This window comes from Suncus etruscus, chromosome 9 (genome assembly GCF_024139225.1).
Source record: "Suncus etruscus isolate mSunEtr1 chromosome 9, mSunEtr1.pri.cur, whole genome shotgun sequence".
NCBI lineage: Eukaryota > Metazoa > Chordata > Mammalia > Eulipotyphla > Soricidae > Suncus > Suncus etruscus.
Window position 1 is genome coordinate 105,327,978 of NC_064856.1, and position 26,435 is coordinate 105,354,412.

At 56.3% G+C, this 26,435-nt stretch overlaps 1 protein-coding gene across 2 annotated transcripts in view; it reads left to right on the forward strand.

Annotated features, from left to right (window-relative positions):
• Nucleotides 1–26,435, forward strand: part of DAGLA (diacylglycerol lipase alpha) — a 50,487-nt gene that overhangs the window by 16,789 nt on the left and 7,263 nt on the right. The window contains exons 2-13 of one of the 2 annotated variants that reach the window (XM_049779586.1): nt 11,060–11,198; nt 11,469–11,680; nt 12,912–13,013; nt 13,208–13,346; nt 17,391–17,478; nt 19,774–19,908; nt 20,256–20,333; nt 22,948–23,072; nt 25,238–25,391; nt 25,474–25,557; nt 25,646–25,723; nt 25,910–25,990. In XM_049779586.1, the coding sequence (XP_049635543.1) occupies nt 11,104–11,198; nt 11,469–11,680; nt 12,912–13,013; nt 13,208–13,346; nt 17,391–17,478; nt 19,774–19,908; nt 20,256–20,333; nt 22,948–23,072; nt 25,238–25,391; nt 25,474–25,557; nt 25,646–25,723; nt 25,910–25,990 (1,371 nt within the window). In that variant the 5' untranslated portion in view covers nt 11,060–11,103. Of the gene's footprint in view, nt 1–11,041; nt 11,199–11,468; nt 11,681–12,911; nt 13,014–13,207; nt 13,347–17,390; nt 17,479–19,773; nt 19,909–20,255; nt 20,334–22,947; nt 23,073–25,237; nt 25,392–25,473; nt 25,558–25,645; nt 25,724–25,909; nt 25,991–26,435 lie in introns of those variants that run through there. The other variant, XM_049779585.1, reaches the window with a different exon arrangement.

Below are 26,435 nucleotides of genomic sequence, written 5' to 3' on the forward strand. Positions count from 1 at the left end.
GGGTTCCGTGACCTCCCCAAAGCCCAGAGGAGCCCTAGGCAGGCAGGCAGGAAAGAGGGTGATCGGTCATCCCTGGCCTCTCTGCCTGGCTCAGTTCTCTGCTTCGTGTAAGGGATATTGCAGGGCCTGGAGCCTGGGCATTTGCTGGCTGCACTCATGGGGAGCTGGAAGGTCTTCTTGGGGGCCAAAGGGGGGACCCTAGATATGGGGGCTTTTAAGATTTTTCCAGAAGCTTCAAGCACTTCCTGTTAGTTCTGATATCCACAGGAGGTTGGCAGGTCAGTACATGGGCAGGGGTCTCAAACTCAATTTACCTGGGGGCCGCAGGAGGCAAAGTCGGGGTGATCCTTGAGTACAAAGTCAGTAGTAAGCCTTGAACATTGGGGGGTGTGACCCAAACAACTAAAACAAAACAAAACAAAAAAGATTCCTCTAGGGCAGGGCCACAAAATGTTGTATGGAGGGCCGTTTGTGGCCCGAGGGCTTCGAGTTTGAGACCCCTGGATTAGGGTCACAGAGAAGGAGATGACAAGGATCCTGGACATGTGTTCCTGGATCTGATCTTGGGACAGGCTCTCAGCAAGGGACTTAAGGGATCCTGGGCCCCAGACCTTCACAGCAGGGCCACGAGGAGCCCAGTCAGCCTTGGGGTGGGGTCTGGGAGCAGAAGCTGGGTACCCTAGTGAGTGGAACACCTAGGGAGCATAGAAAGGCAAGGAGGCTTCTCACCCACAGCCACTGTCAGTGCTCAGTCCTCACCCTCTCAGGCTCCCACAACTAGCCCTGAGCTTAGTCCTGGGTTTCTGTGCTGAGGGTTCATCCATTCAGGTCCCTGTTGGGGATGGCAGGGGGACCTGCAGATCCCCCTCTCCCCCTGTGACCTATCAGCCCTGGGCAGGAGAAGAAGAGGACTGGGGGTCCTTTGAGTGGAGGAACAATGATGTGAGGGGCCTGTGACAGAACATTGAGGAGGGGAACATTGAGGCAGGAAGGCCTGAGGGTCCTTGGAGGGTCTCTGGGCCAAGAAGTTGGGGACCACAGATGGGGGGTGGGTAGCAGCAGAAGACAAGTCTTCCCATGTGTGCTATGTGGCATTGGGGGTGTGCAGGGATGGGGGAAGTAGTGATAGCCCCTGTGGACCCTCTGTTTTTCATCTGTGTGGGGTTCCATGAGCCTGAGACCCCTGACTTGACCAGGTCCTCTTAGGAGGGACTGTGAGGACATGACCCCAGTCTACCCCAATACCACCTCATGCTGGAGACCCCTGGATGGCTGGAGGGACACCCCAAGGACAACACTGAGCTGAACTGGGATCTGGGGGAACCTGTTTATTTCGGGGGCTGGCCTCTCCTCTCCCTTCCTCCAGGATCCACAAGTTTGAGTCAGCCATGGGCTCAGAGCCAGGATGGCTTGGGGTCCTCTGGGTACCCCTAAATGTGCCATGCTGCCCCCACCCACCCATAGGCTCCCAGGTGAGAGAAGGACCCTGCCCACTTCTCTGCCTCTGAGACCCTGCTGGCAGGACCCCAGTAAACCCAGTGAAGTCCTATCCCTGGACACTTGTCCTGTCCCCCACTGTCCTCTGCCCTGGGAGACCTCCTACTGTCATTTTCTCAGGGTCCAAGTCCAGGTTTTGAACTTGGGAAGGGGAATGAGTGGAGTGTCAGTAAGCATTTCCCAGGGCTTGTCTTCTCTTCCACTTCCTGTGGCTGTTTGGGGGTATGGGGGTGCAGCACACACTTGTCATGAGGAGGTTCATATTGGCCACATTGGTTTCAGAGTCATGACCCCTACCTTGTGAATTTGGTTTTGACAGCCAGAGTCCCGTCCCTAACCAGCAGTGCCCCATTTTCCTTCCCAGGACTTCCACTCCCAGCACCCCACTTTTTTTTGTTTGTTTGTTTTTTGGTTTTTGTTTTTTGGGCCACACCCGGCAGTGCTCAGGGGTTACTCCTGGCTGTCTGCTCAGAAATAGCTCCTGGCAGGCACGGGGGACCATATGGGACACCGGGATTCGAACCAACCACCTTTGGTCCTGGATTGGCTGCTTGCAAGGCAAACACCGCTGTGCTATCTCTCCGGGCCCAGCACCCCACTTTCATTCCAGTCCCATCTGTACTCTCAGGGGCTCCCCAGTAGATCTTTCAGATGCATCTGGATGCCCTGGAACATTCTAGCAGCCCTCCCTGCCCCAGCTTTCCAATAGGGAAAGCAGGCTGCATTGTGGAGAAACCCCTGTGTCTGGAGAGAGCCCCCAAGCTGGGCTCCCAGGCAGATGGTCCAGGCCACATCAGCAGCAGACATTGGGCGTTCGGACTCCCCTCTTTGCCTTTGACACCCCCTCCTGCCTGTCCCCCAACCCCTCCCACCAAAAAGGTGGAGACTTGGGGCTTAGGTGTTGGGTCACCAGTCACTTCTGAGGTGGGGGGCTGTGTCCAAGGCTACTTGGGAGCCTCCAGTTCTTCATTGGCACCTGCTGCATTTGGAGGCAGCAGAAGTATTTATGGGGGTCAGTGGGGTTAGCAAAAAGCTATGGCCAGGTGTCCTCTACTCCTGAGCCCTTTGCTCTTGCTGACACACACACACACCCCTTGCTCTAGTACCTTCTGCTGGCTGTGAGGACAACAGCGTGCTGAGGAGGTGGGTGTGGACAACCAGCTGGCCCCTTCTGGCCCCAAGCATTCCAGGAGCCACATTGCACTGGCAGGAGCCTCATCACAGTGCTCAAGCCAGGACCTTGTCTGTTCCTGCAGTCCTGTGGGCTGGGGTCACTGGCCATTCTCAGGAAGGTCCTGAACCCAAGCGCTAGGCAGCTTTGCAAGCTCCTGGTCCAGCAGTGGCGAGTGGACAGCCCAGTCCCCCAACTGGTGGCAGCATCTCAGTGTAGGGGAGGATGCCCAGTTAAGCGCACAGGGACCCTCAGGGCTATGGGCACCTGGAGGCAGACAGTGGCCACATGACCACTGGGTCTTCTAGGGAGGCAGATTCGACCAGGGATACTTAGGGTACACAGCCCCTTGCTGCCAGGGTAGCTGCCCCAGATTGTTACTCTCTAGAGATATAGGGCCTTCTCTCAGCATAGGGACGCTCGGAGGGGGAAGTGAAGGAGGAAGTGGTGCAGGTACCCCAAGAACCTGCAAGATGGAGTGGTTTCTTCACTGACCAGGGTAGATGCTGGAGAGACCCTGGTGTGACCGTACCACATGGGGACACCCCCCTTTAGGGGTTACATTTTGCTGATGGCACGAGATGTGGGCAGGGGGAGCATCTGGCATACGTGGTGAAGGTCATTAGAAGCGTTTCTTTGGAGGGTTGATGTAGTCAGAGTGGGAAGTGGAGGGTCTGGCGGGGCCCCCCAGTTCTACGGCCCTTGGCCTTGTTTCCACACTTCTTGCTCTGACCACAAGCGGCCTCAGGCTCACCGTAGAGCTGACCATGAGCACCTCGGTCCTGGGAGGAGTAGCGTGCCAGGAAGTGAAGGACTCTGAAGCAAAGTGGACCCCGCCCTCCACTCCAACCTGGGAGTTCTCATACCTACCTGGTTATCTGTGGCCACGCCCCATTCTATGTGCCCACGCCCTCTTTATGGCCACGCCCCTTGTCCTCTGTGGCCACGCCCTCCTCCTGCCTAGTTATCTCTGGCCCCGCCCTCCCCTCTACCTTGTTATCTCTGGCCTCACCCCTAACTGGGTCTCTCTGGTCCTGCCCCCCGCCTGGTTCTCTGTTGTCCCATCCTTTTCTCCAACTGGTCCAGTGTCTGCACCTTTCTCCCACCTGTGGTCCTTCACTTCTTTCCCCAGGGTTCAGGCCAGGTTGTGCCCTCTAGTCTAGGGCATCCTGCCCTATATATCAGGTGGAGTTCTGGGAGTCTAGGCTGAAGGGAGTACGGCCACCATCTATGGCCTGTGCACCACTCCACAGCCTGCCAGGCCCTGCCAGTTCCCAAAGCTCAGATGCCATCAGGTCCAGCATCTTTCCTTGCGCAGGGGTCCCTGTGGCTCTGGACACTCAGAAGAGCACTATCTCCCACCCTCAATGGGCACAGGCTCGAAGGCCTCTGAGGAGAGGGGGTGCGGGCCAGGCCTGCGTGCGATGTGGTGTGGTGGGGCCTAGGGGTGGGGGCCCATGCATCCGGGACTCAGCCGACTCCCCAGGGAAGGAGCTCGTGTTACATCGTCACTCAATCCCCGCCCGCTTCCGAGATGCCCAGGGAGCGGTCAGCCTGTAACCCAAACCCCCCGAGGCAGGCCTGTGCCCTACATGGCCCTGCCGTGCGGGGAGGGGGCCTCAGGCCCATGCAACCCCCCTCCCTGCACCTGAGAGACCTTCACCCTGTTGTGGGGCACACCCCGAGGCCAGCTTCCAGCCTGAGGACCAGTGCACAGGCCCACTGGTGGGCACCGGGTACGCGCTGGGCACAAGCAAGGGAGGTTCCCGAGGGGAGGCGGTGGCAGCTGGGCACACCCGGCCCCATTTAGCAGCTTCATTAACGGCTTCCTTAGGGGGCCTTGATGGGGCAGAAGGTGCTAATTCCTCTGAGGTGTTGCCAGCACCCCACTGGCAGGGCCAGAGCCTCTTCCTAGGGAAGCGCTGAGGGAACCGAGGGAACCGGGCCAGAGCAGGGCTGGGGCAGAGAGGGGAGGGGAGGGGAAACTGGGGGTGCAGCGGGCATGGGCGGATACCACTGGGCAGCAATGGGAGAAGGCTGCTGCCAGCACAGGGAAACTCAGGGTCTCCAGAGCAGGGGTCCTTGTAGCAGTCCAGGTGAACCATGCCAGAGCCCTATGCTAGGAGCCTGTGACAGGATGGGCTGGTGTGGGGAGCCCCTGCCCCCCATCACTGTCACCTCCTGCTGCCTTTGGCTCAGAGAGCTGAGTCAGGACTGTCCCCTTGCCCCCAACTCCCCAGGGAACTTGTGGGATGAGAATGGAGAGGCTTCAACTCCACCTGAGGCTCAGTGGGGCAGGCGGAGACAGATTTATGCCAGGCGTCCTGGGAAGGCCATGCATGGATGGGAGTCGGAGAACCAATGGGACACCCCGTTAGCAAGGCCTCCATGTTTTGTTGCTGTTGTTTGTTTGGGCGTTTTGCTTTGGTTTGATTGGGGGCCACACCCAGCATTGCTTTGAGAAGGGCTATTGCAGGGGTGTGGGTGTAAGAAGCAGGGGGGGGCACTTGCTCCCTATATTCACACAGGGTGGGGCAGTTGGTCACCTCTTAAAATGGGCAGCAGGCGTGTGTGTCCTCTGCTCTCCTGGGTAACCAGGCCCGCCTGGATCATCGTGGGCTGAGCTCCCCCACCTCTGTCTGGAAAACAGACGGTCTCCTCGGAGAACTGAGATGTAGAACCTTCTGGTCCTGAAAAACAGGTCATGGGGAGGCTGGGACTGAAGGAGCTCTGGACAATACCCTAGAGAGAAGCCCCCTCTTTGCTGAGCAGCCCCCCCCCCCCCGCCTTTCCCCAGGAAACCAAAAGCCCCAATTGATGGCTGGCGAGCCACAGGGCAGTGTCAGCCACAGGCCAGAGGCAGATGGCAAATTCCGCTGGTTGTAGAAGGAATAATTAGCGTGAGAAGGAGAAGTTGAAGCTGGGGTGATAAAGGGCCCCCACACACAGAACACCCCATGGGAAGGTGACCTTGGGCCACTGAACTCTGTTGCAGGGCTGAGTCTCCCCTAAAAACAAGACAAAGACAAAGGGCCCCTGGTGGGGGGGGGTGGGCAGCCTTGTTGAGGCCTGGGACCCAGAATGGGGGCACTGAGGGATATAAAGTGCAGGACAGAGGTTTCATTCCTGGAACTCTGTTGCCGAATTCCTGTGCGCTGTTTTGGGGAGAATCTCTTCCAACACAGTAACCCCCAGAACACAGCTTGGGCCCCTACTACCTATAGGAGACAGTGCCTTCAAACCTCAGTTTCCCCATCTGTGCTGCAGGCACAGGCCCACCCACCAGGATGCAGTGAGGCGGCACCTCTCCAGGTCTGTCCTGCCTTGGGCTGGGTGGGATGGATTGGCACTGTCCACATGAGACCCCATCTCATGGCCCTGCCTGTCCTGCCCTGTCTCTGCTGGAACTGGGTGTGCAAGGACCCCACCTTGTCTGGAACAGCAGCCCCCAGCCCAGGGCAGGCTGGGCAACGCCTTCTGCTGCCTTCTGCTCCTCCTGCACAGCTGATGCGTGAAAAGCAACAGCTTTGAGGCCCCACGCTGGGGCTGCGCCCGCCTGCATGTGGCCCCCCGGCCCACGCACCACCTTCCCTGCCTGTATCTTCTTTGAGCCCAGCCCTCTGTGTGCGGCCACAGACCAGAACCCTGGGCCAGGGTCAGGAGGTGCTTTTCTGGGTCCTGGGATCGATCCTCAGGTCCTAGAGGCTGTAAGAAAGACAGCAGGAAGAAAGAGCTTACACGCTTCAGGTTTCTGCCCAGTGCCTGCTCTCCACTTTTTTTGTTTTGTTTTGTTTTTTGTTTGTTTTTGTTTTTGGTTTTTGGACTATACCCAGTGATGCTCAGGGTTTACTCCTGGCTGCGCGCTCATAAATCCTTCCTGGCTTGGGGGACCATATGGGATGCTGGGGAATCGAACTGCGGTCCTTCCTAGGTTAGCGCATAGCAAGGCAAACACCCTACCGCTTACCCCCTATTCCGGCCCACTCTTGCACACACAATTGTACGCATATACCATGACATGTCAGTGTGCTAAAGAGCCCATATCTCTGCCCCACATAGTGGGGTGAGCTGAAGTCTGGAACCACACTGAGAGCCCAGCTCTGTGTGCCCCAAGTCCCCACTGCCTCTGCTTGAGAAGGCTCCAAGGCCGGGCCTTGCTCATCTGTGAAATACCAGGTTGTGCTGAGGCCCAGATAGGGCTTGCAGCACCTGTGGTAGCTGTCAGTGGCTGTATATTCCACTTGACTGTGCTGCCGGGGTGGAATCCTCCCTCTGCAGGGCACTCTTGGACCCTCAGAGCACATCTGGGAGCCCCCAGATGATCAGCAATTGGTGGTTGTGGGACAGCAGAGCTGTGACACCCATACTCTGGCTGTTGGTTGGTTTGGTTTTATGGGGGCCACACCTGTCAGCGCTCAAGGTTACTCCTGGCTCTGTGCTCAGAAGTCGCTCCTGGCAGGCTCAGGGGACCATATGGGATGCCGGGGATCGAACCCAGATCTGTCCCGGGTTGGTCATGTGCAAGGCAAACACCCTACTATCTGTGCTGTCACTCCAGTCCAGTTGTTTTTATTTTTTATTTTTTATTTTTTTATTTTTTTATTTTTTGGATTTTGGGCCACACCCAGTAACGCTCAGGGGTTACTCCTGGCTATGCACTCAGAAGTCGCTCCTGGCTTGGGGGACCATATGGGACACCGGGGGATCGAACCGCGGTCCGTCCAAGGCTAGTGCAGGCAAGGCAGGCACCTTACCTTTAGCGCCACCGCCCGGCCCTTATTTTTTTTTTTTTTTTTGGTTTTTGGGCCACACCCTGTGACGCTCAGGGGTTACTCCTGGCTATGCGCTCAGAAGTTGCTCCTGGCTTCTTGGGGGACCATATGGGGCGCCGGGGGATCGAACCGCGGTCCGTCCTAGGCTAGCGCTGGCAAGGCAGGCACCTTACCTCCAGCGCCACCGCCCGGCCCATTTTTAATTTTTTTTTTTTTTTTTGTGGTTTTTGGGTCACACCCGGCAGTGCTCAGAGGTTACTCCTGGCTTCATGCTCAGAAATTGCTCCTGGCAGGCATGGGGGACCATATGGGACACCGGGATTCGAACCGATGACCTTCTGCATGAAAGGCAAACACCTTACCTCCATGCTATCTCTCCGGCCCCATTTTTTATTTTTTTGTGGTTTTTGGGTCACACCCGGCGGTGCTCAGGGGTTACTCCTGGCTCCATGCTCAAAAATTACTCCTGGCAGGCACGGGGGACCATATGGGACGCCGGGATTCGAACCGATGACCTTCTGCATGAAAGGCAAAAGCCTTACCTCCATGCTATCTCTCCAGCCCCATTTGTTTTTATTTTTAAGACCCTACCTAGAAACCACTGTACTCTCTCCAGATTTTATTTCTTAGTTTTGGTCCCTTGCCACTATCGGGGAGCAGGACCCAGGTTCAATCCCCAGCACCTATATGTTCCTTCCCAACTGCTACCAGGAATGATCTTTGGGAGCAGAGCTGGGACTAAGCCCTGAGCAGTGCTGGGTGTGGCCCAGAAAGAACTGGAAAAAGTAGGTGGGACCCCAGAGGCAAACCACAGACCCCACCCGGCAGCCACAGCCTCAGAGGAGGACAGGGTGGGGCTGGGGGGGCAGTTGGGGGACTGACCCTTGGCTGACCCAGCGATGAGAAGGGTTTTCCCGGCAGAGGAGTCAGGGATGGAGGAGGAAAGCCTGGATCTTTCCAGTGTGGTTGTTGGAGCTGTAGGTTTGGGGAGGCAGGAAGTAAGGATTGAGGGGGGGAACCTGCTGAGGAAACTCATACATCATCCTGCCATCCAAGGGTGCCCGGAAGGGGTTCAGAAGTGGGCATCACTTAACAGATCTTAAATTTGCTTTTTAGCTTGCTTGTTTATGTTTGGGGGACACACCCAGCAGTGCTCAGGGCTCGCTCCTGGCTCTGCACTCAGGTGTCATTCCTGGCAGTGCTTGGGAGACCAAATGGGATGCCAGGGGTCGAACCTGGGTTGAACTGTCATTTTGCTTTTATGGAAAAAAAACCTTCTGGGATGTTTAATTTGGGCCTTATGAGTGAGAGGTATCAGGGCATCCTGCAAGTCATCCACCTTCGGGACTGGGTAGAGTTGGGGGATCCTTTTCTCGCCTTCCTGGGGTGCCTCCCCGAGCAGTGCCTGTCTGTGTACTGTCCCCTGGAGGGACCCCTCCAAGTCTGCTCAGTTCTCCCTACTCTGCGCCTTTGGGGGTCGGGAAGAGGAGAGAGCCTGGCCCCCTCCCCCTTACATTTCCTCCTGATGAAATCACATCCCCAGCAGGGCGACAGGCCCCCATTGTGAGAGCTGACCCCATAGAGAAAGGGCCTTTCAGACCCCTTCAACAGAAGCCATGAGGTCCCAGGATGCCCCCTCCCCCAGGATGGTGACCGAAGTGACCTGCTGGGGAGGGAGGGGCGCCACCTCACCCCCAGCTGCAGCCCAACTACCCTGCACCGGCTTTGTGAGCGGTGGGGGCCAGGGGCACTGGCAGGGGACCCTCCATTACACCCCCCCCCAAGAACTTTCAGGGGCGGGACCATTCCCAGGACTGAGAACAGGGCGCCTAGAAGTAACGGTCTGGGGTCAGCCATCAGCACACACAGGCCCTAGTGGACTGCATACAGACCTGATTGGGGACCAGCTAGCTTAGGTCTGTCAGGGTACCCCTGTATATATGCATGGGACCTCTGCTTGGAGGTCTGGCCCCAGGGGTGCAGATGTTGGGACTTGCCCACTCTGTTCCTGCAATGTGGGGGTCCTACCTCCCCAGGCCTGGTCTCGAGAATGCCTCCTGCCAACTAGGCCAGGGAGGGGTGCACCACCTGGCATCACTCTGGGGCTCTCCATCCTTCTCCCCAGCTTCCCAGGATCGGGGAGATGGGAGAGAGGGGATGATGTCACTTCCTGAGGGGGGAGGAGTAGGCATGACCCCGGCAAGCTGGCCCGCCCCCCCCCCAGCAGCGGTGGTGGCAGCATCGGTGGCTGATGATGGCTGCACCCCGACATGCGGACTGGCCCCTGCACTCCCACGTCCGCCTGCCGCCCCTGCACGCCCACCAGCCTGCCGGGCCTCTCGGCTGCTGCCTTGCTCGGGATGCCAGTCCTGTACACAGCACTGGGGACAAGACTCATCGCCCACCCCGGCCCAGGGACCAGGTGCCTTGGGGGCGATCCTGGACCACCACCCCCAACCCTCCTTGCAAGCACCCGGCCCCTAGGAACTGGCTTGGTCTCTGTAAGATCCGCTTCTCCCTGGGGCTTTTGGAACTGGGGGTGGTGGGGGTGGGGGTAGCCTGGATTCTTGAATATTCGTTCCTCCTCCCTGAACTAGTGCAGGGCCAGTTTGAATCAGGGGCCCCTTCCCACCCACCCCCACACCCCCAAGCAGTTCTGGCTGCTGCTGTAGGTGGGGGAGGTGTGGCTGCTGGTGTGTGGAGTTCTGTATTCTTCCCATCCTGCATGCGAACACACACACACACACACACACACACACACACACACACACACACACACGCATGCACTCCTGACCCGAATCGCGGCCGCAGTGGGGACTTGTCTTAGGGGTGCAACTATCATGGCATAGGCCAGGCGGCAGGGTTTGGGCAGAGCAAGCAAAGAGAGAGATCTGGGTCCAGAGAGATAGCACAGTGGGTAAGGGCTGTTGCCTTGCCCCCTGCTGGTCCCCTGCACCTCATGTGTTCCCCTCCTCCAGGAATGATTTTGTGGGGGGGGGGGTCACCTGGCAGCGCTCAGGGGTTCCTCCTGGCTCTACACTCAGAAATTGCACCTGGCAGGCTCGGGGGACCATATGGGATGCGGGGATTCGAACCACCGTCCTTCCGCATGCAAGGCAAATGCCCTACCTCTGTGCTATCTCTCCGGCCCTCCAGGAATGATTTCTGAGCTCAGAGCCATGAGTTAACCCTGAACACCACTGAGTAGGACCCTCCATATAAATTCATCACAAAGAGAGGGTATTGGGGTCACTGAGCACCCACTGTGTGACCCCAAGATCCCAGAGATAGTGCCCTTGGGGAATGGCTAGAGAGGGGCCAGGCTCCGCCATGCAGGGTGGGGTAGGATACGCCTAGATCTTGAGCAGATGGGAAAGGCTTTGGGATTCCCCTAGAGAGAGTTTATCCCAAGAATCCAGAACCAGTCTGGAGGGGACCTCTACTACTTTCAGAAGTGGTCCCCCTAAAACCAGTGTGTGGCTGGAAAGGTCCTTTATGATGGCTCTGGCGGGGTGGGGGTAGAGTTCCAGGCAGGAGGTGGCCCTGCCCAGCCACGGGTGAGCATTTCCAGCGGGTGCAACAGCCTTGTGCCATGGGGGGTTCTCTCTGCTCCCCACAGGAGGTGAGTGCCAGGCCCGCTGAGCCTGCGCAGAGCCGCCAGCCATGCCCGGGATCGTGGTGTTCCGGCGGCGCTGGTCTGTGGGCAGTGATGATTTGGTTCTGCCGGCTATCTTCCTCTTCCTCTTGCACACCACGTGGTAAGTCTGGGCCCAGCCGTTGTCACCCCCCAATCTGGCACCGTAGACCACCACCACCCACACCCATCAGGGCCAATGATGCCCCAGAGAACCCAGAGTCTCTGTGTGGCCCTGGCCAAACCCCCATACACCGACCATAGCTGCCCCCACAACCTCCCCAGACCCAACTTTGGGGCTTCCCATCTTGATTCCCAACTGGTCCTGGTGCCCAAGCCAGGTGGGCATGACTGAGTGAGATCCTCACTCCCCCCCCCCCCCGTGACCCCCAAGGTTTGTGATCCTGTCCGTGGTGCTCTTCGGCCTGGTCTACAACCCCCACGAGGCCTGCTCCCTGAACCTGGTGGACCACGGCCGCGGCTACCTGGGCATCCTGCTGAGCTGCATGATCGCTGAGATGGCCATCATCTGGCTGAGCATGCGTGGCGGCATCCTTTACACGGAGCCACGCGAGTCCATGCAGTATGTCCTCTACGTGCGCCTGGGTAAGCCCCGGGCAAGCGCCCACAGCCCCTTCGCCTTCTGTGTCCTCTGACCCCATGCTCATCCCCCACATGCTGCGCCAGGCTCCCCTGGTTGGAGGAGGGTACAGCAGCTGAAGCTCTGGGCCCCCACCCTAGGATACAACGACACACATCAGTCAACCCACTGGGCTTCCATTCTAGACCACGGGTGGCTGGAGTCCAGTCATCTGCATGCCCAGATTTGGTTTTTGTTGGGTCAATAAAGTTTTATTGGAACCCACTGTCATGCATGCATCAGTGGTGCCCTGACCAGGCGGTGCCAACCTGAAACTGGCTGTCATTGCGCAGAGACTTTGTAGTGCCCAGAGTGTCTGTGCCCTAATCCAGGCGCTGTGTGTCCTGTGGGGGCCTCAGGGGCTGTTCCCCATACCCCCCCCCCGCCCCAGAAAGTGGAAGGCCTGGTGCCTAGGCCAGAGGCTCCCATCCCCATCCCCAGTGCCTATGCCAGCCTGGTTCCCCCTTCATGGTCTTGGCTTTATTGAAACTCTGGGAGGAGCAGAATCAAGGAGAACCCCGGCAGGCTGCTTGTGTCCTGGGATGTGTGTGTGTGTGTGTGTGTGTGTGTGTGTGCATAAACCCCCCTTTGCCAATTCCCACCTGACTCTCACCTTGTCAGGAGACAGCTACTGTGAGGTAAATTCTGTTGCATTACTGCCCTTTGGATGGGCTTGGATGGTGGTGGGTCCCTTTTTGGGCCCCATTTGTTGCCCCATTTGTTGGGTCCCGTTTATTTCTTTGTTGGTTGTTTGCATATCCGCAAAGAGCTCCCAGAATGAGAAATTGATTCCCATCTTCTTGTCCCCTTTTGGGGGGAGATCTTGGTAATATTTATCTGCAGCAAATAATCCACACAGACAGGAGGGTTAAGGGGTAAAAGGTTGGGTGAAAAGACTCCTTTATCAGCCTGCTGCTAGCTCCAAAACACACCTCGAGCCAGCCAGCCAACTCTGGCAAAAGACCCCGAAAACCTCAATCCCAAACTATTTATTCGGCTCTCAACAGCGCTCCCACCTGGAAGGTCAAGGTGGGACAACAGGCAAAGAATAATCTTATGGAAATATTTTCATATACAACAAATCCCTCTCCCCGATTCCCTCTAGCCCCCACAGAAGGGGGAAACTGAGGCCCAGAGGGATTTAGGGAGTATGTCTTCATAAGAGCAAACGCATCCCTCATGCCTCCCTCCCCGCAGCCATCCTGGTGATCGAGTTCATCTATGCCATCGTGGGCATCGTGTGGCTTACCCAGTACTACACTTCCTGCAACGACCTCACGGCCAAGAACGTCACCCTGGGTAGGGCGCGAGGAGGTGGGCGTGGGGTGCGGGTCCAGGCCAGGGTGCCCTGAGGTGGGAGCCAGCTAGGGGTGGGGACCCTGAGGGAGGGTGTTGCGGGCCCTGTGGCTCCTGAGCTGCTGGCTAAGGGAGGCTGCGGGGTCCCTGCTCCCCCAACCTGCCCCAGCACCCGCACCTCCTCCTGCTGCCCCCAGGGATGGTCGTGTGCAACTGGGTGGTCATACTCAGCGTCTGCATTACGGTCCTCTGTGTCTTCGACCCCACCGGCCGCACCTTTGTCAAGCTCAGAGCCACCAAGAGGAGGCAGCGCAACCTGAGGACTTACAACTTGCGGTGAATGAAGGGGTCTGGACAGGGTTCTGGGGCGCTCCGCCATTTCCCCATCGCCCAGCTGGGGAGTGAGGGGTAGGGACTATCCCTGCTTTCTGTGACCACCGCATAATCTGACACTCAGCCAGGGGTCCTCAAATTTTTTAAACAGGGGGCCAGTTCACTGTCCAACAGACTGTTGGAGGGCCAGATTATAGTAAAAACAAAAATTATGAACAAATTTCTTTTTTTTTTTATTGTGGTTTTTGGGTCATACCCGGCAGTGCTCAGGGATTATTCCTGGCTCCAGGCTCAGAAATTGTTCCTGGCAGGCATGGTGGACCATATGGGATGCCGGGATTCGAACCGATGACCTCCTGCATGAAAGGCAAATGCCTTACCTCCATGCTATCTCTCCGGCCCCATGAAAAAATTTCTATGCACACTGCATATATCTTATTTAGAAGTGAAGAAACAAAATGGGAATAAATACAATATGTGGCCCGCGGGCCATAGTTTGAAGACCCCTGGAAGTCAGCAACTGGTGCCAGAGCGGTGGCGCAGCAGTAAGGCACGCGTCTGACCTAGGATGGACCGAGGTTCAATCCCCTGGCGTCCCATATGTCCTCCCAAGCCAGGAGCAATTTCTGAGTACATAGCCAGGAGTAATCCCTGAGTGTCACTGGGTGTGGCCCCCCCCAAAAAAATAAAGAGCAGCGGAGGGCCGGAGCTATAGTAAAGTGGGGAGGGCGTTTGCCTTGCAATTCCCCAGATTTGTTCCTTGGCATTTCATGTTCCTCTGAGCCTACCAGGAATTATTCCTAAATGCAGAGGCAGGAGTAAACCCTGAGCATGGCTGGTATGATCTAAAAAATAAAAATAAAAATAAAAAAAAATAAAGATCAGCGACCAGAGTAATAGCACAGCAGGTAGGGCATTTGCCTTGTACACAGCCAACTTACGTCCCAAATGGTCCTCCAAGCCTGCCAGGAGCCACCCTTGACTTCCTGCCGGGTGTGGCCCAAAACCCAATAAAATAAAATAAAAGATAAGCAAAGGTCAGAGTAGGGAGCACTGTACAGGGAGTCAGGCGAAGGATTTTAGAGTTCCCTCCGCCCCACAAGACAAGCACCAAACAGTGAGGGGTCAATACCCAAGCTAGACCTTTGCAGGCTTTGCTCTCTCTCTTTTTTTTGTTTTTTGTTTTTGGACCATACCCGGCGGGGCTCGGGGGTTACTCCTGGCTCTGCACTCAGCAATAGCTCCTGGCAAGCTCAAGGAACCATATGAGATGCTGGGAATCGAACCCAGGTTCTTCCTGGGTCAGCTGTGTGCAAGGCAAAGGCCCTACTGCTGTGCTCTCTCTCCGACCCAGTTGGCTCTCTTATTGGGTTATTTTTTTTTATTTTATTTTGGATTATGGGTCACACCTGGCAGCACTCAGGGGCTACTCCTGGCTCTACGCTCAGAAATCGCTCCTGGCAGGCTGGGGGGACCATATTGGATGCCGGGATTCGAACCACCGCCCTTCTGCATGCAAAGCAAATGCCTTACATCTATGCTATCTCTCCAGCCCCTCTTTTTGGGTTATTTTGTTGGCAGGGCTGGGGGTCCATACTCAATAGTACTCAAGACTCCTCCTTGGGGATTATACGGTGCTGGGGATTGAACCTGCATTCAAAGCGTGTGGTCAGCTCCTTGAGCTGACCCCACCACCACCCCTGACCCTAGACTCCTTGCTGGTGTCACTCGGCCAGGCCAGCCACAGCCGGACAGGCCCAGCTTCCCAAACCTGGCAGGCCCACCGCTTCCTTGCCAAGAGACAAATTCACTTTGTGACCCCATACACCCCCAAACAGACCCTTAATTAGACAAAAAAAAAAGCACCTCCTGAGTCATTCCAGTGTACCCACCCCCAGGGGCAGTGTCACCCTTTGAGGGGAAACACTTGTAGGATTCAGAGGGGTGGGCAGTTGGAGGAGGTTGATCAAGGAAAGCTTCCTGGAGGAGTAGTTTCTCCTTGCTAACTTAAAGCAGGGGTGGACAGTACCCTAGCAGAAAGAGAAGTGGCTCCCAACTTCCAGGCAGAGTCGCCTCCTGTGACAGGACCCCCTAGGGTCTTTGTTGCAACCCCAAAATGAGCTGGAGACCCTGCAGGGTGGGAGTGGAGGGTTCCATCAGTCCAAACAGGCAGTCACCTGTTTGGTTCAAGTTCCAGGAGAAGGAACCAGGTCCACGTCCGAGTGGGGAGCCAGGAGCCAAGGAAGCCCGCTTCCCACAAAGCCCTCCCCCCTCCTTCAGGCCTGAGTTGCTGCCCCCGCCACCCCCAGCCGATGTTGGCACCCCCATCAGAGCCTGAGCAATGCGTGGGTCCCTCTGGCACCCGCAGCGGCCCATTTTGCTTGCTCTGAGCCACACGCCCACACCCGACCTGGTTTCTGGGCTCCCGGGGCCTGGACTCGCCTCTCCCCGCCCTAACTCTGGGTAATTGCCTTTGGGGCCCCGGAGCAGACAGGCCCCTAGGGTGATGGGCGTTGGCAGGTTGTTTTAATCAGGAAGTTTTCCTGCCTGCCAGGGCCAGGGTCAGGTCAGCCGTTAGAGCTGGCTTTCCTAAATTATGTGACGTGGGTGCTGGGTGCACACCTGGGTAGGGGTGCATATTTGGGGGTGCCTGAGTAGCTGCATGCGTGCTTGAGGGTGTATGCTCAGGGGTTCAGCTAAGGGTGGGGTCCGTGTGGGGGTGACCAGCTGGGGGTCCTTGAAGTGACTTCACTGGCCCTTCAAACCCTTGGACCACCTGTTTTGTCTGGAGGACTCTTTCAGGCCTGTGGGCCCTTCACCCCTGTGGGCCCTTCACCCCTGCCCAGTGTCACCTGCCCCAGGCCTGGTCAGTGTCTGGCTATCCGGGGATGGGACTACAGGGCGCCCTGTCCCCTCCCAACGACCTGGGGCCTGGAGGTTCTGGGTGTCTGTGCCCAAACTTGGTCGGTTAAGGAGGACCCGCCCCGTCCCCAGCTGCCCCCTGGTGGGCCCAGAGGGTACTGCAGCCAAGTTCTTGCTCACCAGGCCTGGGTGATGAAAGTCTCCCCAACCTGGGCAAGTCTGAAACCAACCCCAGGTCTGGAAACCTGCACAAAGGTGGTAGTCTCAGAGCCCGCTGGGCTGATTTGTCCCCGTACCCAGCCCCAGGTACAGCTGTAAGCTGTGAGGCAGTCCTCATCCCTGCAGATGGCTGCTGGTGGGTCCTAGATACAGACAGACACACAGACACACACAGACACAGACACACACAGACACAAACACACACAGACACTGGTGGCTCCTAGACACAGACACAGACACACACACACACACACACAGGGTCCTAGACACAGACACAGACACACACACACACACACAGGGTCCTAGACACAGACACACAGACACATACACACACACACACACACACACACACACACACACACACACACACACACACACCCTTCTGGTGGAACCCAGGATTGGAAGTTGCTGAGACAGTGGCAAGTCCTACCTGCTCCCCTGCCTGAACCCCAGAATCAGTCTCTAACCTTCCCACCTACCCACCCCAGCCCCGGCCTCCTGGACCTCCCTGCTTTTCTGCTGAGGGTCTAGTGTAATGTGGGTTCTGCTCTCTCTCTCTCTCTCTCTCTCTCTCTCTCTCTCTCTCTCTCTCTCTCTCTCTCTCTCTCTCTCTCTCCACCAGTTACCCCACTTATGTGAACGGTGGGGGTTTGAGGATTTGAGCCCCAGTTAGCGGCTCCCTAGCATCCCACACTACAAAGACATCCCCAGCTGTGCTCCCAGCTCTCAACCCACTCTACCCCCAAGGCTGCTCTGTCACCTGGATCAAACCTGGCATCCAGGCGCTGGCCTTAGCTGTGCCCAGACACCCGCCCACAAGGGCCTGCATGTGTTCAGCCAGCTGGCAGTGACCCACCTGGCTGCTGTCCCCACGACACCCCCTTACCCTGGGTGGGCTCCAAGGAACAGGCCTGTCTGTCCACAAAGGGTGGGCCTCTGACCCCCACCCTCATCCCCTGCCCGTAGGCACCGCTTGGAGGAGGGTCAGGCCACCAGCTGGTCGCGCCGCCTCAAAGTCTTCCTCTGCTGCACCCGCACCAAGGACTCACAGTCAGTAAGTATCGGGGGTCGCCCCCGGGAGCCGGGCAGCGGGCAAGGCGGGCAGGGGCTTGGGTCGCCCGTCCCCCCTCGGGTGGATGCCCAGTCTGCCTGGTGTGTGTATGTGTGTGTGTTTTGTATGCTTGTGCCAATGTGCACTTGTGTCTCTGTGCATTTCTCTGTGTGTATTTGTGTGCATCTGTGTGTTTTTCTGTGTCTTGTGTGTTTGTGTTTGTATGTGTCTGCATATGTATTTCTGTGTTCATCTGAGTGTTTTGTATGTCTATGTATATTGTATCTCTTCATGTGTCTATGCGCATCTATGTGTTTCTCTGTGACTGTGTGTCTGTATGTTTTTGTATGTTTACATGTATATATCTGTGTTTGTGTGTGTTTGGTAGAGGACGAGAAGGCCTTTCCTCCAATCCAGGTGGGCAGTAAGAGAAAAGCCTTATATAAACCAGGTGCCCTGAGTCAGGAGGCCACCAGGCAGCTGCTCTGAACTCCCAGCATCATGGCCAGGGAGTGGCCTGTCTGCAAGAGCTCAGAGTTCCCAGCTAGGGTTAGCAGCCCCAGGGAGGCAGGGCCTGAAGTCCCAGGGGGAGCCCTTCCCACCCATCTGGGCACTGAGTCCCACCCCTGCCTTGCTCAGTCAGGCCCCGAACGACCATGTGCTGGCTCCTCAGGTCCCTGCACTGGCAGCAAAGTGCCCTCTATGAGGCATGGAACCCTTGAGCTGCCCCCAGCACCCCAGCTGTGGGGTGAGTGAGCACATGGGAGAAATCCCCAGGTTCAGGGCCTGAGTGGTAGTGCAGGCTGTAAGGTGTCTACCTTGTGCGCGCTATCCTAGGATGAAATGCAGTTTGATCCCCTGGCATCCCATATGGTCCCCCAAGCCAGGAGTGATTTCTGAGTGCATAGTCAGGAGTAAACCCTGAGCGTCACCAGGTGTGGCCAAAACACAAAACAAAACAAAACAGAAATCCCCAGGTTCCCTGTGGGCAGGAAGCCCCCCCTCAGACTGATGAGGAGCCTGGGGGGTATTTTTTGCAGTGGGAAGGGAAAGGGGGAGCCTACCGGGCATGTGGTGTTGAGTCAGAACCAGGTCAGAATGGACAGAGCAGCCCAGGTCATGGCCATGATTTGAGCCCACTCGGGGTTTGAAAGGAGTGTTAAGATTGAAGGATCAAGGCCCGGAGAGATAGCACAGTGGCGTTTGCCTTGCAAGCAGCCAATCCAGGACCAAAGGTGGTTGGTTCGAATCCCGGTGTCCCATATGGTACCCCGTGCCTGCCAGGAGCTATTTCTGAGCAGACAGCCAGGAGTGACCCCTGAGCAATGCCGGGTGTGGCCCCCCCTCCAAAAAAAAAATAAGATTGAAGGATCAGGGGCCAGAGAGATAGCACAGCAGTAGGGCATTTGCCTTGAACTCAGCCAACCCAGGACTGACGGTGGTTCGAATCCTGGCATCTCATATGGTCCCCCAAGCCTGCCAGGAGTGACTTCTGAGTGCAGAGTCAGGAGTAACCCCTGAGCGCTGCTGCCGGGTGTGACCCCCCCCAAAAAAAAAAAAGATGAGGGACCAGAGCGATAGCCCAACCGGGTGGGTATTTGCCTTGCACGCAGCTGACCCAAGTTCAATCCCCAGCATTCCATATGGGCCCCTGAACCTGCCAGGAGTAATTTCTGAGCTCAGAACCAGGGGTAACCCCTGAGTGTCGCTGGGTGTGGCCCAAAAATAAACAAAAAAAAGATCTAAGTATCAGCCATTTGCCAACACTGTGTCCTGCCCTTTTGGCTGCCCGGCTGCCCTGTGCCAGTCACTGGCTGAGTGCTAGATGCTGAGTCTTTACATCACTTTCACTGACACAGGCCAGCAGGAAGAGCAGGAAGGTGGCCAGGTCTGGCCATATGGCCTCACCCCTGTACCCCAGTCCGGCCCCTTCCTCTCTGTACCCCTGTGCTCCCCTCCCTGCCTTAAAACTGAAGCTGAGTTGTAAGGCAACGGGAAGAGTTTACAAAGACTTTGTGTGTGTGTGTGGGTGGGGGATGTTAGGACCAGGACAGCAGAAAAGGTGGGGGGTGCGCTTAGCGCTGAGGAAGCAGTCAAGAGCCAAGTTTGGGGTCCTGGGCTAAAGACAGCCAGGATCTCCAGAGAAGACAGGAAAAGGCTCAGATCTTAAGTGGGGAGGACAGGGACAGGCAGGATGGACAGACAGGGTTGCTGGATGCCCAGAGCCCGCCGGGATTCACGCCCTTCTCTCCTGCCCCCTCCTGCTCCCCTGCCCCCCGCTCCCGCCTCCCCCGCCAGGACGCCTACTCGGAGATCGCCTACCTCTTCGCCGAGTTCTTCCGAGACCTGGACATCGTCCCCTCGGACATCATCGCGGGCCTGGTGCTGCTCCGACAGCGGCAGCGGGCCAAGCGCAGCGCTGTGTTGGATGAGGTAGGCCCTGGGCTGAAGCTCAAAGCTCAGGGACGAGGCCAACTTCAGACAGACCTGGTTTCAATCCCCAGTATCCCATAGGGTCTCCTTGGCCTGCCAGGAACAGTTTCTGAGCACAGAGCCAGGAGTAACCCCTGAGCGCCACTGGGTGTGACCCCAAAATAAAACTCAGAGTCAACCTATATTTGCATCTTAGGGTCTCCCAGCACACACCCAATGGCCCAGGCTGGGAGTGTGGGTGATGCTGCTGGGGTACCCAGGAGCTATTCAGAGATGGGAAGAGAAGGGATTTGGGGGTGCTGCAGGGCTGGGGAGCACCTGCTCAGGCTCCCGTTTTTATTTTTCAGGCCAACAATGACATCCTGGCCTTCCTGTCTGGGATGCCCGTCACCAGGAATACCAAGTACCTGGACCTCAAGAATTCGGTGAGTCCGCAGGCCCCCAAACCCCGCCTAGACCCCCTCAGCTCCCCAAGAGTCCTTGGCTCTAGCTTCTAAGCCGGGTATGTTCATACTGAGGCCGTAGTCTCAGTCCCATTCCATGGCTGCTAGCATGGGGCTCTTGGAAAGGTGTTTTGGGTCCGACCCTTATCTATAGGGGACCCCTTCTCCAAGAGCCCCTTCTCAATAGGCCTCAGGAATGATGGCACTGTCTTGCAGGCTGGTGAGGTGACCTGATGCCTGTCTCTGTGACCCTCCATCCCCCAGAACCAGTACCAGGTCACGGTGTTGCAGGAAGGAGGCCTGTGGGCCTCTGTACCCCAGAAATACCTCAACTTCGCCTACGAATCCCCACTCTCCCAGGCAGGTTCTGGGAAGTCAGCATTATGCCTCCCTTGCGTTTATCCTGCTGCCGGAGACAGGGTTTGTCACCTCTGCAGGAGCTGCTGAAGATGGACAGGCCCAGATTAAGTCTCTCTCTCTTTCTGTCTTTCTCTTTTGTTTTTTGGGGTTATTTTGGGGGGTATTTTGGGCCACACCCAGCAGCACTCAAGGGGCTTCCTGGCTCTGCAATCAGAAATTGCTCCTGGCAGGCTCAGGGGGCCATATAGGATACTGGGGATCGAACCCAGGTCTATCCCGGTTCAGCTGCATGCAAGGCAAATGTCTTGCTGCTGTGCTATCACTCTGGCCCCTTTCTTTTTCTTTCTTTCTTTCTTTCTTTCTTTCTTTTCTTTCTTTCTTTCTTTCTTTCTTTCTTTTTTCTTTCTTTCTTCTTTCTTTCTTTCTTTTTTCTTTCTTTCTTTTCTTTCTTTCTTTCTTTCTTCTCTCTCTTTCTCTTTCTTTCTTTCTTCCTTCCTTCCTTCCTTCCTTCCTTTCTTTTTCTTTCCTTCTCTTCTTCCTTCCTTCCTTCCTTTCTTCTTTCTTTCTTTTCTTTTTCTTTCCTTCTCTCTTTTTTCTTCCTTCCTTCCTTCCTTCTTTCTTTCTTTTTCTTTCCTCCCTTCCTTCCTTCCTTCTTCTTTCTTTCTTCTTTCTTTCTTTCTTTCTTTCTTTCTCTCTTTCTTCATTCTTTCTCTCTTTCTTCTTTCTTTCTTTCTTCCTTCCTTCCTTCCTTCCTTCCTTCCTTTCTTCCTTCCTTTCTTTTTCTTTCCTTCTCTTCTTCCTTCCTTTCTTTCTTCTTTCTTTTCTTTCCTTCTCTCTTTTTTCCTTTCTTCTTTCTTTCTTTCTTTCTTCTTTTTTTCTTCCTTCCTTCCTTCCTTCCTTCCTTCCTTCCTTCCTTTCTTTTTCTTTCCTTCTCTTCTTCCTTTCTTTTCTTTCTTTTTCTTTCCTTCTCTCTTTTTTCTTCCTTTCTTCTTTCTTTCTTTCTTTCTTTCTTTCTTTCTTTCTTTCTTTCTTTCTTTCTTTCTTTCTTTCTTTCTTTCTTTCTTTCTTTCTTTCTTTCTTTCTTTCTTTCTTTCTTTCTTTCTTCCTTAATTTCTTTCTTCCTTCCTTTTTTTTTTTTTTTTTTGGTTTTTGGGCCACACCCGGCGGTGCTCAGGGGTTACTCCTGGCTGTCTGCTCAGAAATAGCTCCTGGCAGGCACAGAGGACCATATGGGACACCGGGATTCGAACCAACCACCTTTGGTCCTGGATCGGCTGCTTGCAAGGCAAACACCACTGTGCTATCTCTCCCGGCCCCTTCCTTCCTTCCTTCCTTCCTTCCTTCCTTCCTTCCTTCCTTCTTTCGTTCTTCTTTCTTTCTTTCTTTTCCTTCCTTCCTTTCTTTTTCTTTCTTTCCTTCTCTTCTTCCTTTCTTCTTTCTTTCTTTCTTTCTTTCTTTCTTTTCTTTATCTCTTTTTCTTTCTCTCTCTTCTTCCTTCCTTCCTTTCTTCTTTCTTTCTTTCTCTTTTTTCCTTCCTTCCTTCCTTCCTTCCTTCCTTTCTTCTTTCTTTTCTTTCTCTTTTCTTTCTTCTTTCTTTCTTTCTTTCTTTCTTTCTTTCTTTCTTTCTTTCTTTCTTCCTTCCTTCCTTCCTTCCTTCCTTTCTTTCTTTCCTTCCTTTTCTTTCCCTCCCTCTTCTTTCTTTTTCTCTCTTTCTCCCATCTTCCCCACCCTCTCACTCTCCATCACCTCCTCATATTTAGGGGAGTCTCCCCTACTCACAGACCCACCAAGGGCCAGAACCTGGTCCCCAGGTCTGACCACACCCACCTGTCACATTTCAGGGTCTCTGGCAGCTCTGAAACACCCCCATAACACACATACTCATGCAACATAGAGGGGGTTCTCGGAGTCTCAGCCCCCTCCCCAGCCTTCACGCCACCCACTCTGTCCTTCTGAGGCAGTCAGGGAATTCGATCCAGTGCTGCGTGTGGTTTTCTGTCCCCAAATCATTAATCCTGAGATGGGCCAACAGCCCAGGTCCCGGGAGGCTGGTGGTGGCCCAGTTGCAGGAGATAATTTGGGAAATGCAATTATCATCAGAGGATCTGATCTCCCTGCTGGGGGGCTGGTGAGGGGTGCTGCGGCCCCTGAGTTTAGCGTCCTTGATCTTGTTCTGTCTGCCCAGTCTCCTGTGGAGGGCCAGGGCTATGGGGTGATATCCCCCCCTCTTTTCCAGCATGAGATGCTACGCTACAAGGAGGTCTGCTACTACATGCTCTTCGCGCTGGCTGCCTATGGCTGGCCCATGTACCTGATGCGCAAACCAGCCTGCGGCCTATGCCAGCTGGCTCGATCCTGCTCGTGAGTGCCCGGTGCCACTTGGCCTTATTGGGGGGGGGCATTGGACCGGTGGGTGGGTGGGCAGGCAGGTGGGCCCACCCTGGACTTGGAATTTGGCTTGGTGGTTTCTGCGTCTCTCCCAGGAAGGCTCCCCCCAAGAGTCAAGGGGCTATCAAGGTGGGTCTTCCCATCCCTCTGTCTCAACACTTTTCCAGGTTTCTGCCCTCCACAAGGCTGTTTATGGGGAAGGGTATCAGAACGCCTTTGAGTTGGGGCTCCAGCCCTTTTGGGGGTACTAGCGTGGCCTCTGTCCTCCCTCTGGAGAGAGGGAGGACTCTGCTGAAGTGAGCCAGGCTGGGGCACAGTTCAGAAGGGTCATCCTGTCTTTATGTTTCCAGGCTTAGTGCAACCCCGAGGCCTCCAAAGTCTACATGTGGGCCCATTCCTACTGCCTTTCCTCCTGCAGGAACTGGGTGTAGGCTCATCCCCTGCCCCCTTGGGTTCCCCCCACGTGCCCTTTCCCCAGCCCACCTACAGCTGTTCTTCCTCCCCGGACCTGGGACAACCCTGCTGTGGGATAAGAAGTGACCCCAGTACATGAGCACGAGACTTGGAGTCCCTGAAGCATGGCCCACAGCCCCTGAGGACCTGCATTTGGGTTGGCTGTCAGTAGAGGGCAGTAGGGGGTAGGGGGTTGCAGGCTCAGGGAACTCAAGAAATGTTGTGTTGGACACAGATGGTCTGCAATGGGATGACCAGCAGGCAATCCTGCCCACCCCCCCCCAGATGCTTGGAGGTGGGGTGCAGAGAGTCAGGCCTGGAGTAGAGGAGGTTGGTGCCCCCCATCAGGCTGCCTGGGGACCCCTGCCACTCCTAGGCCCCCCATGCTGACCCTGCCTAGCCCTGGATGCTGTGGTCTGTCTCCATGGCCAAGACTCTCCCACCTCGAAACCTTTCAAGCCCAGTCCTGTGCAGTTCACAAGGACACCCCACCTAGAAGGCTGGCCCTCCAGGGCACCCTTGGTCCTGGGGTGGGGGAACAGGGTACCCACTCCCCGAGACCCGCTGCCTGGTTCTCTCCAGCCTGGGAAGTAGCCATGGGCTGGAGATGGGGCCTCAGGCCCTGCTAGGCTCTCCCCCATTCTGCCCAGTAGTGTGTGGTGCCCGTCTATGCACTTCTGGCTCCCTCTGGCGGCCGAAGACGCAACTGCACCATAGCGGGGGTGCCCTGCCTAGGAGGTTCTGCTGGGGTCACCGCAGGGGATGGGGAAGGGGGTGCTGGGGATCTAGGGTGGTTCAGAGGGTGCCGCGTGTCTGAGGGAGGAGGAGAAGGAGGTCTAGGGCAGGTGGGGGTACAGCAGGAGCCAGATCCCAGCCAGGGCGCTGACGTCAGGGACGTTGTGGGCTGTGTGATGGGTGTGTGCAGGGACGTGATGTGGGGGTGATTGTGCATAATGCCGGGGTGTCAGTGTGTATGTGAGGGTATGGGGTGTGTGTCTAGTGTGGAAGGAGGAGGAATGTGTGTCTAGCATGGGGGTCTGTGTTTGATGCAGGGTGTGTATGTGGTACTGTATGCATGTAGTTTGGTATAGCATAGGGAGTGTGTTATGTACCTGTAGTGTAGGGTAGTTCTGTATGCTTAGAGCATACTTGTGGCCCGACATGTGACGGTACTGAGTGTTGGGGACTAGGGATAACATGTGTGTACAGAGAGCCAGGGATGAACCCACAGGGCGGATTCTGTACCACTGAGTCACATCTGGGTCCTGTGGTGGGTTTCAGGGCCCAGCTGAAGGGCCACTGTGGCAGTGGGCTGAGAATGGGGGACAGGCACAGACAGAGGGGGAGCAGCCTGGAGCTGGGGATCTGGAGGGCTTGCCCCTGAATCTGAAAGTAAGGGATGAGCTGAGTGGCTGATATGGGGTGTAAGGTGGGGGTCCGCAAAGATGGCCTCATGGGGGCAGGTATCTAGCAGGGCCAGGAAGAAGGGCCTTGGGTGCTAGTGTCCAGAGACAGGGTAGAAGAAGCAGGGCCATGGGGAGCATTTCCGGGGAAGGCATAGGCCTGCTGCTCCCTGTGGCCTGGTGCTGGGCCTCAGTGGGGCAGAACAAGCCACTTACTATTGGTTGGTTGAGGGGGGACCAGCTCTAGGGGGGAGCACGGCCTGAGCCCTGCCCTGCCTCCAGGTGCTGCCTGTGTCCTGCACGGCCCCGCTTCGCCCCCGGCGTCACCATCGAGGAGGACAACTGTTGTGGCTGCAATGCCATGGCCATCCGGCGCCACTTCCTGGATGAGAACATGACAGCTGTGGACATCGTCTACACCTCCTGCCACGATGCGGTGAGGGCCGCAGGGGGCGGAACTGGGGGGTCACATCTGCGCCCCATTTAGGCGCCACTGACAGACAGGCCGGCCCCTTCAGGTCTATGAAACCCCTTTCTATGTGGCCGTGGACCATGACCGGAAGAAGGTGGTGATCAGCATCCGGGGAACGCTGTCCCCCAAGGTATGAGCCCCCTGCCCACCTCTGGGCCCTTGGTGCCCCACACATTCTTCCCCCCTGAATCCCACCCATCCCTTATCCTGTCTCCCAGGATGCCCTGACTGACTTGACGGGCGATGCCGAGCGTCTCCCAGTGGAGGGCCACCACGGTACCTGGCTGGGACACAAGGTACCCCACACTCATCACTGTACCCCACAAGTCCTGGGCTTCCTCCCCCCAGGCTAGCTAGCCTGCAGGCCTGTCCTATGTGGGGCTAGGCTGGAGCTTCTCCCACCCTCTGGGACACCTCCACCAGGCTGCCTGCTGTGAACCCCTCCATCCTCTCAGAACACCCACCCCGGTGACTCTCCCCAGGGCATGGTCCTCTCAGCCGAGTACATCAAGAAGAAGCTGGAGCAGGAGATGGTCCTGTCCCAGGCCTTCGGACGTGACCTGGTGAGGCCCTGCCAGCAGCCAGCAGGGCCTTGGGGTGGGGTGGGAGTGGGGCTAGGGGGAAGAATCCAGCTCCCATCATGTTCACCTGTCCCCCCCCCCACCTCTGCCTCTTTGCTAACCAACTCTTCTGCCCACCCTCCTCTGCTCTGGAATGCTTTGGATCAGGGGGTGGAGGGCATTTCTAAAATATGGAACAAATGTGGTCTTTATCACCGACTATGACCATCCTGGTAAGGGAGTTTGCATGAGCAAGGTTTTGAAAACTGAATAGAAGTTGGTTGGAATCGTCTTCTCCCCCACCCCACCTCCACACCCTCCCATAGGGGATTGTCTTGATCCTTCCTTTGACCCAGCGTCACAGACTTGGCCCCAAGACTCTGAGAAACTCCCCATCCCTACCCTCAGCCCCACCCTGGTAGCCCCTGGCAGGAAGGGGAGGGGTAGA